The following is a 12,905-nucleotide window of genomic DNA, read 5'->3' as shown; positions in this document are numbered from 1 at the left end:
GTTCTGTCTAGAGGGAAGTAGCAGAGTCAGTGGAAAAAGTGCTGACAACCCTCCAGTGATCACTGACTGGAGGCCTCATCTGCAAATGTGATACATCATTGATCTTTCTACTAGATGAGAGTGTGAGGCAACATCCCAAATGTCACCCTATTACCTATATAGCGCAGTATAAAGGGTGCACTATAAAGGGAATAGGGTGCCATTTGGGATACACCCTGAATCAATGGCCCGCTAACTTTGCTGCCACTGCCTCGCTTAGGTGTTCTGACTGCAATCCGTAGCAGCGGCGGGCAAGGAGAAGCAGAGCTGAGAAATGAGAAAGAGAAATCAATGATTTAATGAGAAACTGTATTATCGTATTGGGCTTCGACATGTCTTTTTCCATCACGACAGACAGCTCGCACTCAAAGAAACCATGAGGCATACATTTCAATGAGGCATGTTCTCTCATCTCACCCCGCTCCTCCGCACACTCCACTGGCTTCCAGTCGAATCTCGCATCCACTGCAAGACCATGGTGCTTACCTACAGAGCAGCAAGAGGAACTGCCCCTCCCTACCTTCAGGCTTTGCTCAAACCCTACACCCCAACCCGAGCACTCCGTTCTGCCACCTCAGATCTCTTGGCCCTCCCACCCCTACGGGAGGGCAGCTCCCGCTCAGCCCAGTCTAAGCTCTTCTCCCTTCTAGCTCTTACTCTACTGATAGCTACGTTATTGAGGAAAAATCTACTTTCTATGCCTGTGATATGTGGTTGTCCCACCTAGCTATCTTAAGATGAATGCACTAACTGTAAGTCGCTCTGGATAAAAGCGTCTGCTAAATGACTAAAATGTCAAATGTAAACGTAAAATGCATGGAGTTATAAACAGCCCAGCTACATTGCTCTGGTTCAACACCAAAGGAAGGTCAGCTACTTGAACCAAGGAAATGATGTATAGTTAATCTATTCGGTTTAAATGTCAGTCAATATCTCAGCATGTATATGAACCCCATTTGAGCTCATTATTTAAAAGCCTGAGGGACATTTTGGAATTCCTGAACATGAGGATTGTGGTTGGTGGCTTGACAAAGCCGTTGAGCTTTAAGTAGTGTTTAACATGTCATCGGAAGGTCAACAGCACTCACAATGCTACCACAGAGCCCCACTGACACAGTCCCTGTACCACATAGCCCCACACACAAATTTCCTGAGGAAAGTGGCTACCAGAATCTTCCAGGACACAGCTATGCTGTAATGCATCATTGCTGGCTGGGCTCAGCTCCACAAGCATGGGGTTGACACGACCAGGACTAGACCTTGGGATTAAAGGAATAATCCACTCAAAAACTATCTTTTGGCATTTTTGTTCATTAGTTTACATTTACATTTACATTTTAGTCATTTAGCAGACGCTCTTATCCAGAGCGACTTACAGGAGCAATTAGGGTTAAGTGCCTTGCTCAAGGGCACATCGACAGATTTTTCACCTAGTTGGCTCGGGGATTAGAACCAGCAACCTTTCGGTTACTGGCACAACGCTCAGATACAGTCTAAAAATGTTTTACATGTCAGCAATAAAGTTTTCAAGATATAAGATATTCAAAAAGCAAATTGTAACTTGCCACATCATCAGGATGAAGCGTTTTGCATCATATGATGCATTTTTCATCATCATGAATATGTGGCAAGTTACAGTAAGGGTTAGCATGACAAGTTAGCCACATCGAACTAGTGCTGTAAGGGAGTCGGGTTAATGGTCATCATGCGATTAAGGTACAGTATACAATGTAACCAGTCCCAGTTCTCACCGATGTCAGAGGTAGCACTGTCCTCTGGCTCGGAGTGGGAAGGGCTCTGGTTCTGGGCGGGGTCAGCTAGAGGGGGTTGGTACATCTCTGAGATCATCCTGGCCATCAGCTGCTGCTCCACCCTGAACAAACAAACCAGTTACTTCTAACTATCTCCCTTTATGTTGATCGTGAACTCTACATTGCCTGTTGGCATGAATTTGGTATTCCAAGTAGTACACCAGTAGGGATATTGGAATGTGGCGTGTGTATTCTGCATTCAAAACTGTGTTCAGCTCCACTGCGTGACATAATGCTATCCTCCTCACCAGTCAACCAGCCTGTTCTCCAGGGTCTCTCTGTGTTGGATGGAGCTGAGGACAGGGTCTGGGGGTGGTAAGGGCTCTGCAGGGTAGCAGGGGAACACAGGGCCATGGTACATTGCAGTAGGAGGAGAGGCCAGACCGTTGAGTTCTATAGGACCATTATGGAGCTCCTCCGCCTCCTCCTCTGGATCCTGATGGAAAAATACATTTTAATTGTAGGAAAAAGATGGGTGGGGAACGCTAGATGGATACACTAGTAGTAGGATTGGAGGCCCGAAAGGTTAAGACGAAAATGTGATTTGGGGTTTTAGATTCTTTGCTCTGGCTTTATGGTGTCCGTTTAGGTCACTGGTTTGCATTACTTTCAGATTCTTTGGCAGTAAAGACAGGGAAGGCTGCGTCAAGCTGGCTCTTCTATCTCATTTCCAGTGGAGAGAGAGAGAGAGAGAGAGAGAGAGAGAGAGAGAGAGAGAGAGAGAGAGAGAGAGAGAGAGAGAGAGAGAGAGAGAGAGAGAGAGAGAGAGAGAGAGAGAGAGAACGAGAGAGAGAACGAGCGAGAGAGAGAACGAGAGAGAGAGAGAGAGAGAGAGAGAGAGAACGAGAGAGAGAGAGAACGAGAGAGAGACGAGAGAGGGAAAGTGGGGTTTGCCTGCCAAAAGGATACTGTTTGAAGGTTTCTGCTTCGTCAAAACATTTAAATAAATAAATAGCTAAATACTGTTAGGGCTGAGGCGTTTGGAAGTGGGGACACTCTAGTTGCTGGCGTCTATACAGGGTTGTGAAACACAACAGAGTCAGCCCGTGTTTCATGACCTCTCTTTTTTGGACTGGATGCATTGTTTTGATGGAGTTTTAAAAACACAACACTTTATTAGGTTGTTGGGAGACGTTAAAGAGGGACTGTAGGAAAAGATTGCAATTTTAAAAAATAGCTTAATTATGGGCAATTGTTCCAGATCAAATTAAAACTTTTACAGCGTTAACTGTTTTGGAAGTGTGTGCGTTACTTATTGGAACAATATCTCTGATCCAAATTACCACCATTTGAAACAATGAGAGGGAGGACTGAGTAACTAAGACAGCATCAGGCAGCAACTGAACTCTACTTCCCCATCCCAAATGGCACCATACTCACTATGTAGGGCTCTGGTCAAAAGTAGTGCACTATGTAGGGAATAGGGTGCCATTTGGGACACAATTTTCTACCATATGTAAAACTCCCTCTCCTAACATTATTTCCATTGCATATCAAATCCACACAAAGCTACATTTCAATCGGCCTTGTCTGAGAATGTAGTTCACTTCCCGACCAAAAGAGGGCACTGTGGAACCAGAGATGTTCTTCAATTCAAACCCCCTTTTTATTCCAATATCTTTCTTTCTTTCTGACAGCTATGAAGCCTGTTGTTCTCCTAAGCCTCCTTACACAATCATGACAGCAGGAGCATTTCTATGTTAACTAACTATTTGCCCTTGTATGACCGCGAGGAACCTGCCTTAATGGCCGATTTGCTGCAGTGCTGCTTTGGATGCTTGTTAGCGGTGAATATGGAAAGCTTATGGCTTTGTGTGGATTTGCTGATTGAGGGGATGTATGTTTACATAATATACAAATTCCTAGCGAAGCCACTGTGGAGGGCTGCTAAAGAAAGACGGTGCATCAAACAAAGAAGAGAACATACAACAGCCATTACAATAGATGGTGAAAACACGTAGGCCTATTATTGACGAGAGATTTAATTAAATTAACATCCATTTATGATGATTAGAAAATGTTTTATTTTATTTTTTATTTTTAGATGCGTAGAAGTGAGGAGAAACTCAAAAAGCTCTGTGGCACTGCTCTGATTATCTCATTGGCATGCAAAGGTGACACGCTGTATGAAAATCAGATAATAATCTATTCCTTTTACAATATTTCAATCAGCCTTCCAATGGGGTGAACGTCAAGGGAGAAGGAGGGGTTAAAAGTGTTGGAAGCAGCGGACCTGATTTCTTGATGCCCTTGAGCCGGTGACTCAGATACCACATACTTCCCACACACTCAGGACTGGTCACGCACGCACAGACACAGACGCGCAAATGGATTTTCTAATGGACTCTACCTGGGCAATGTCAGCAACCTCCAGGAAATGTGTTCCTGGGAAAACACTCTCCTCATCATCATGCGTTTCCTCCACACTCTGCAATAAGAGGATGGATAGATTATATTCCTTATTTAACCCGTGTCTAACTATGGGGGCAAAAAGAGAATTAGCACTCATTTCCCCCAGCTATGGCAGACCTGCAGTTCATGCTAGAAGATGACAAATGCCTGGAAAACCAATTATTATTGATAGGGTTGTGGTGACATTCTAAGATTTGTGTATGGCTATTGACCGTAAACAATAAACAACACCCTGGGAGAGAGAGTCAATTATGAAGCGAGTTCAATTCATCCTGCTTTTTATTTATAAAGTACAACCAATCAATCCAACACAATGGGCCGCCCCTCCAAATGGTGAATCTATAATAGGAAAAATACAACTCTTCTCCAAGCTCAATGATTTATTTCAGCATGGTAGCAGGAGGCAACAATACTAGCACCATTCAGCAGTGTTCATGATTGTTCCCTACATACAGTGCACTCACCTCATGTAGTGTGGTCTGAGAGGGCCATGAATCAAGTTGGAAAGTTGAATACATTAGTTTAATGACCTCACCCTGTCTCAGACTGAAACCACAGTGTTGGGCCGGGTTTATTCACATACTGTCAGCACAGGGTTACAGGGAAGCCAAGCCTCTGTATTCAGCAGAAAACACTGCCAAGACTGATTGAGAGGCCTGTGATACATGGGACATATGCACTAGTTGCTGTGGTAAACACACACAAAAACATGCTTGGTTCAAACACTTGATTAATTTCCCATTGACTCCCCTTGCAGCATGCCAGTAATATACCAAGTAGTAGAAGGTTGACTTTGAACAGACTGACACCATTTGATTGAGAGGTGCTATTAGGCTACCTGGTAAGGAATTTGGTCATTAAAAGGAAAACCATTGTGCTAATGCTGAGTTTGTTTGTTACCAGTGCAACTATTTATGTGCTGTGTTGTCTGTGTTGTATTGGGCCGTCTGTGTTGTATTGGGCCGTCTGTGTTGTATTGGGCCATCTGTGGCAGTAGAGGAGTGAGTGTTAGAGAACTGAGAGCTGCAGTGTTTGTTGTGGACTGCGGCTGCAGATAAAGCTCCAGGACTTGGAGGGCAGAGTGTTGCAGAGAGAGAGGCACAGAACCACACCAACACATTAGCATTCCACTCAGTCAGCACAGAGCGAGAGAGAGCGAGAGAGGGGGGGGGGGAGAGACTAGAGGGAGAGTGAGGGCGAGAGAGGTGGTGAGAGAGAAAGAGTCAGAAAAGAAAGCGATGGGGGATGGGGTGAGAGATGGACCGTACAGATCAGGCCAATATTGGCCAGGTGATTCACTACTTCAGTGAGATGGAGGAAGAAAAATAGCAAAATGTGTAACACAAACGCGCACACACTTAAAATACACACTCAACTGCTCAGGATGCTAGAGTTCATAGAAAAATAACAAATACAGGCCTACAGTGTTCTAAACTAAACAGATAACCAAAGAACAGCGGAGCGGAACAAACATTTTTAATCTCTCGAAAGTAGCCCTCAGACAGTGTGGAATGCTAGAATATCAAGTACATAGCAAGACATGACTCAACTGAAGGAGTGCTTATGACAAAGACATTACTGCCAGGAGGGTGATAGGAATGAGAACACATTTAGCCCACCAGCGAAAACTGGATAGCAGACTCCGGGAATCTTTCAGCAATTCTAGGACATAACCAAAGCTGCAATCAGCATAACTGGTATGTGACTGAAGCAGTATTGTGAGGAGGAGGAAGGATGTTGGCTAGGAATGAGGCTCATTGCAGCAGTCAGGCATCAGCCATAGCAGTCAGGCATCAGCCATAGCAGTCAGGCATCAGCCATAGCTCTACATCACTGCTTTGTCCTCGCATCGACTGACTCCCAGTGCAAGCACAGAGATTGATAACCCACATCCGTTGCCAGGCAACCATGTGTGCCTACCTGACTGGTGCAGAGTTGAATTTGTAAGAGTGAGTGAGTGGCCGGGGCCTTTAAGTGTGAGCAGCACTGCAGCCTGGCAGGCTCCACCACAAACTTAACAGTGGAGGCTGCCGAGTAGAGGACGACTCATAATAATGGATGGAACGGAGCGAATAGAATGGCATCAAAGACCTGGAAACCATGTGTTTGGTGTATTTGATACCATTCCACCTACTCCGCTCCAGCCTTTACCACGAGCCCGTCCTCCCCAATTAAGGTGCCACCAGCCTCCTGTGAGTTGTATTATACATTCACTTCCACACACACTCACTCCATGCAGACATGATATAAATACTTACGTGGAAGCAACACACCATTGCACACACACACATCTCATTGCAAAAAATGTGCTGTGCTGCATGAAGAGAAAAACCCAGCAAATGAATCTCTCCTATAAGCCATCAGCAGCCCCCGTGGTCTGGAGCAGGGCCAAGCTCAGATGGCCAAACAGCCAACTACAGTATATCCCCTGAATGGTCTGCCACCAGCTGCTATATGGGAGACATTATAGGCCCTCTGCCCACAACACACATCACAGCCAGTCCAGCATGGAAACATTACTGAGGAAGGCTAGCGGCGTCATGAATCACACAGTCTGGGAGAGACTGTTGTGTGTCCCAAATGGCAACCTATTCCCTATATAGTGTATAGGGCTCTGGTCAAAAGTAGAGCTCTACATAGGGAAGAGGGTGCCATTTGGGACGCTCCTGTGGAAACGTTAGCAGGCAAGAAACACTGGTGTCTACAGAACAGAGCAGGCATCACGGCAGGCACGGACAACCCCAACCCCAGCCCCAGCCCTGGGACCACTCCCATACGGATACTGTTACACCTCTCACTCAATGCTCCTTTTGTACCCCAGTCTGTGGACTCAGCAAGAAGGGAGTCCCGGTCTGGGGGCAGGGGCAAGCAGGGGGTCGTCTTTTGTCCTGGGGAGTGTGGAAAGGAGGGCTGAGCCAGACACACAGGAGGGCTGAGTGCAGTCCTGGCTGAGTGCAGTCCTGGCTGCACACCGTAGTACAACCACACGTTTCACTGGCCTGGTCTAGATGCTGATTGATGGATGTTTTTGAGGCTGAGCCCATTACTGCATAATATTGGGCCTTCATGTAGCTGGCTAGGGGGTGGCTAGGGGGTGGCTAGGGGGTGGCTAGGGGGTGGCTAGGGGGTGGGTGGGGGGAGAAAAGTACGGCACATTTCAAATTGAGTTGACGCATGTCATTGGGGTGTTACTGTACTGTACCGGTATGTCTGGAGATAGGACAGCAGCAGGAGGAGGTGGTGCTGATGGAAAGGGAGCTGGGCTCAGGCTGGGGGTTGGAGTTGGCGTGAGGGGTTCGATATTCACACTGGGCTGAACCTGATGCATCCAGAGAGAGATTTCAGATGCATGATTAAAATATAGACTACACAGTCCACACAACGATGCCATTACATTTGGGATGATCGTCCACAACCAGGCAGATATTGAGGCTGACTGATGAGGCTACCCTTACTTGCACTTGGAGCTGTGGTTGTCTTCTCCTAGGACCAGACACCATCTCTAGGATGGCCACAGTGGGTTTGCGGGGGGCAGGGGCCGGTCTGGGTGGGGACGGGGGCATGGAGGTGGTCACCATCACTGGCCGGTCACTGATGAGGACACGGGAGGGCTGCGGGGCCAATCCATCCACTCTGGGCTGGCCTGGAAGTAGAGAGAGGAAGACTTGTCAAATACTGACTCAATTAGACACACAAAACACAGAGACAGCAGACACTAACATCAAACTAATATAGTATGCTGAAGAGGTATTTACTGGTAAGTGTCTAGGCAATACTAATAAACACTGGTGGTTGGTTATATCATGGCACTGAGCTATCGTAAAAGAAAAGTCACCAAGGGAAAAAAAAGCAGTTGCTTATTGTTTCAGGTACTAGCGCATGATGATACATGCAAAGGGGGGCTTTAATATCGCAGCTAGATGCACTTGAGCAGAGAGAGGGGTACGTCTCTCTCTCTCCCTCTCTCCCCTCCACTCTCTGTCTCTCCCGTCCAGCTCATAGAGTATATCCCCTTGGTGCAGAGCAGATAATATCTCAACCGTATTTACACAACATGGGGTAGTGAACAGTGAAGAGCATTACGTGCTGGGCGTACTAACAGGAGAGCTGCTCTCCTCCCACGGCTGGCTCTCTCTGCCTGTGGAAAGCACCAAACACAGTGAGCACACCTGGCTCTTATTTCTCCTGAGCTGCTGTTCTGTTTCGTTGTGGGAGGAGGAGGGCTGTAAACGACATCCTAAATAATAACTCTCATGCATCACTCTTTTGTCCTCCACACATCTGCCAACCTGGGACGCTGCCCACTCTACCCGCTCTGCTCGGCGCTCGCAAAGATTGGCATCTGTTTGGTGAGGAGGAGTTGGGGGAAAACTAGCTAGCTAATAAGTTCAGACAGAGTGTAGTTAGGTTGTATAATTTGTTATTGGACTCGTTGGTGAAGGCTTCTGTTGATGAGTTCCTCCTATTAAGTTATTAAGAGACGTGGACATGCAGTCCACCCCAACCACCACCACCACCACCGTAATGTAACACACAGGATTACATTAACCTAAATCTGCTCAGAGCAGAGCGGACTACAGAAAGCTGTTTATCCAGCCCTGAGCCCGTAGCTGGGGAAACATAAGCTTTATGATTTCCATCATTTGGCTGAAGGACATCCAAAAGGGTGGCTTCTTTTTTTGTTAGTTAATTCAGAGCTAGTGGCTCTGAATCATTTGGAATGCGCAAGTATTTTTTATGGAAAACACGTGGGAAGGTTTGGTCGGTTGTGTAACGGCTGGCAGTATAGGAAAACCATCCCAGCTAATTTGCAGTCGTCCTCCTCGTCCCAAGACTGGCTGAATTTAAATAGAACTGGAAGGAGCACAAAGCCAAAATAACAGATAATGAGAAACAAGGAACAGATGAACTGAGGCAGAATGTTGGTATTCAAACCCAGTGACCAACAACATGCACGAGATGGGAAACAAAGAACTCAGTGTGTGGAGTGATTGTAGGGAAGTGTGGCCTTGCTGCTGTACAGAGATACACTACGGGGTTCACGAGTAAGAAAAGCAGCACACAGATTCCAATGTGTCTGACCAACCACTCTGATAGAAGACTTGTCTCCAGCACAGCACATACACAATGGGATGAGGCTACTTCTTTTACACCTTGACTGCAAATCCCAGAAACTTCTTCTTGCACAACTTCCTAAAACAGGCTTGCAGGGGAGGGCAAACTGCCCTGCAGTGTTAATTGTGTTAAGTGTGTGTGTGTGTGAGAGAGGGAGTGAGAGAGAGAAATAGAGAGAGAGAGAGAGAGAGAGAGAGAGCGCGCTAGCTGGCTGTCCTGAGCTGTGCCTCTGTGTGTCGGAGGGAGTGAGAGTGGGAGTGGGAGCATCTGCAGCAGATGAAAGGGTTGGCAGGCTCCTGGAGGCCTCCACCCTCCCCGGGGATTCACAGCCAGAGAAGAAGAATTAGGCCAGCTCTAATCTATACCCTCACAACGTGACACATGGTCTCTGACTAGCTAACACACACACACACACACTCAGACCGACTGCTCTGCTCTGCTCTCCCAGTCCTAGCCCCTTCCAGACATACTAAGTTACCATCCTCATCAGTTATTCATGGTCTACTTTAATCTCAGGATGAGTTATTTAGGAGTGGCAGAGTCTGGTCTAGTGGTAGTGCTGTAGACTCCAGACCACACTTGCCCTCTGTCCCTACTCTCGGTCTCCCTCTCTACCTTCCGACTGTAAACAATACAATCCTGAAAACAATAAAATCTATAAACAAAATCCGCCCCAAAAAAATTGGGAGAAAAAAAGCCTTAGTTAGGCAGGATCCCTACATGGTACGTACAGGGTACTCTACTCTGACTGGCTGCACTGGGTTCACCGTCTCAATGCCGCCAAGAGCATTCAAATGATACACCTACATCTGAAATAGGAAGTCCTACATAGATATGGTGATACCATGGATATAGAAACACCATAAGAAAGTTAATTGTGTTTAACTAGGGAGTTGCATGTAGTACACATGTATAATATTGATTATGTGCTGCTATAGGAGAAAGTAATTATCAGAATTAGCCACTACCCAGACTTATAGATTCAGATTTTAGACTGCATTACAGCTAGACAGTTTTACTATGGGACTGCATTACAATGCTGCGGTGGTAGGAATCTGCCAAACCCCCATGCAGACAGACACACTGATAAATTGGCCTTTATTGTCCTTGAGAGGGAACCATCAAGACACTCCCAAATAAGCCCCAACACTAACAAGTGTGTGTGTGTCCCACTAACAAATGAGAATGAGTCTGTATTAGAGAGTAAAGGAACTTCTCCCTCTCTCAAACACAGTAATGAGAGAGACACCGCATTGCAGATGCTATTACCGGATTTCTTTTGTTCTCTCTGTCTGAAAAAACCCACCAGCACTTGAGGTCAACAAAGCAGACAGGAGACAAGAGACAAATGACCTCCCGCTGTTTGAACAAAAATATTTGATTTAATTCTATTTGATTCCATTTCGGATACGACGCATCATTAATTTTACTCGGCTGCTGGCCAATTACAGGTTATTACTGTAGTTCCTATCAGAATTGCTCATTTAGCTTTTTGTGTGTGGAGGTGCTGATATTTCAGAGAGGATATAATCATACGTTTTGAAGCAAAAATAAAAGAAACATATTTCTCAAAATAATGATACAAATTCAACAAATGTTTCGAGAAGTTTAGATGAGGTCATTATCATTCAAGAAAAGGAAAATGCTATCTTGTATCATTTCAAAACACTCGCTATCCCAAAAGATTTTAATAAGCGAAATTACTTTTGAGAAAGTAGTCAATCAGATGCAGCTCCTCAAAAAATGAGAGAGCCAGGTTCTACCTGTAGTTTATTCAAATAGAGCTTTGGAATTAGAGAGAGGGAGAATAAGCTATAATTAAGCTTTAGACTGAGAAGCTTCATTGTAATACTAATTAAGTCCTTTAGATTCCTCCTCTCCCCTCAACATTACTTTGTGCCAGTTTGTGTGTGTGTTTGGTGTGTGTGTGTGTTTGTTCTGTGTCACAATCCAGTGACCTTTCAGCTGAGAGAGGACGGAGATGAACAGAGTGGCACACCACGCACTGTGAGGCACCACACTCCTATAATAGGTCCGTCCGGGAGCCATTTAATTGCAGTGAGGAGCTAGATGGCCTTTGAGGCGAAGCCAACAAACAGTAAAGAGAGGCGTGAAAATAAGACCGATATCAACAAGAGAGTTGTGTTAGCTAGCTTCCAATGGGAAAATTGGAATCGGAGTCTGAGTCAGCACAGTAAGGGTCGGAACGGTAGTGTAAAAAGGGTATATCAGCCCCAAGTAGAGTCCAGTCTCACCCAGTGGGATGGCCATGGGGATGAGGTACCCCTCCAGCGAGGTCCCAGGGTGGTACTGGGTTCCCCCACGGGTCGGGCTGAAGATGTACTGAGGTTCACTGGGTACAGCCGGGTACAGAGGAGAAGAGACTGACTGTCCATGGGGGAGACTGGTCTGGGTCTTAGATGACTTCATCTTCACCCCTGGAGGGCGGGAGGGAGGTGAGAGAGGCGAGAGAGAGAGAGAGAGAGAGAGAGAGAGAGAGAGAGAGAGAGAGAGAGAGAGAGAGAGAGAGAGAGAGGAGAGAGAAGGAGAGAGTGTGTGATTAAGTGCTAAAGAAAGAGAGAGAGAACACGTCACATGAACAGCTGTGGGAAAACATAAGCCTGTTGAGATCTCTGGTGAGCCACTCACCTCTCACTCTCTCTACCACTCTTGGCCGCGGGGCTTTGGACTTTGGGGAGGGAGAGTTGAATCGGAGATAGGGCCCTTTCTTCAGTGTCCTCCGATTGCCTTCGTACAGAGCCTTCCCATACAGTTTCACCAAATACTCCTCTCCACCTTGGTCTGACTTCATCTCTCCACATTGACTCTGTAATAAGAGGAATACACTGTCAAACACTACTACACTACTGTGTGTGTGTGTGTAACCGATTAAGGTACTTTCTGCACTTCAGCGCCACTGATTCTTGTACTGAGTGATGTTTTTCTCAGCCTCAAGCTATTTTCTGTTGGACGTTCAACCTTATATCTGAAGTGCTGTCTGTGTGGCTTCCTGTGTTTGAGTAATAAAGAGAAACCCTAACAGGTTTGTACACAAAGTAACAGGCATGGATACTGCACGGACCTGTATAGAAGACCTGTATAACTGCATTATCTTGTTTATTTTCTTCTTCTCTGGCATTTCACATGCTATATTGCTTATCTATATTCCTACCTTTATTGGGCATTGTTGGGAAAGAGCTTGCAAGTTAAGCATGTAACTATAATGTTTTACACCTGCTGTATGCTGTGCATGTGACCAAAAAAAATTGAAACTGTAACTTGAAAGTGGATAGACCAGACACAGGGGTAAACTAAACTAAGCACTGTCCTGGTTGCTAGGTTCTGTATGCTGTTCTTGGGCTCATGGCAACACGGTCGGCCCATTAAGCAAAAAAGGTATGCAGCTTGGAGATAAGCAGGCTTGTCCTTTGTCTGGTTTAGGTGTTGTGCTTCTTATCAATGTGGGAGGAAACATATGGGCAGTTAGAAAACCGCATTTGGTTAAATAGACGTGGCGGAAGCTTCAGA

At 46.0% G+C, this 12,905-nt stretch overlaps 1 protein-coding gene across 1 annotated transcript in view; it reads right to left on the bottom strand.

The window, feature by feature from the left end:
* kiaa0586 (KIAA0586 ortholog) overlaps positions 1-12,905 on the bottom strand; it is a 100,404-nt gene that overhangs the window by 30,025 nt on the left and 57,474 nt on the right. The window contains exons 15-21 of the mRNA XM_084182429.1: positions 12,027-12,204; positions 11,633-11,815; positions 7,718-7,905; positions 7,465-7,581; positions 4,201-4,278; positions 2,099-2,286; positions 1,791-1,912 (exon numbers count right to left, since the gene is read on the bottom strand). Coding sequence (XP_084038555.1) covers positions 1,791-1,912; positions 2,099-2,286; positions 4,201-4,278; positions 7,465-7,581; positions 7,718-7,905; positions 11,633-11,815; positions 12,027-12,204 — 1,054 coding nt within the window. The remainder of the gene's footprint in view (positions 1-1,790; positions 1,913-2,098; positions 2,287-4,200; positions 4,279-7,464; positions 7,582-7,717; positions 7,906-11,632; positions 11,816-12,026; positions 12,205-12,905) is intronic.

Source organism: Coregonus lavaretus (genome assembly GCF_964263955.1).
Source record: "Coregonus lavaretus genome assembly, chromosome: 18".
NCBI lineage: Eukaryota > Metazoa > Chordata > Actinopteri > Salmoniformes > Salmonidae > Coregonus > Coregonus lavaretus.
This window is presented reverse-complemented; position numbering and strand designations above follow the sequence as displayed.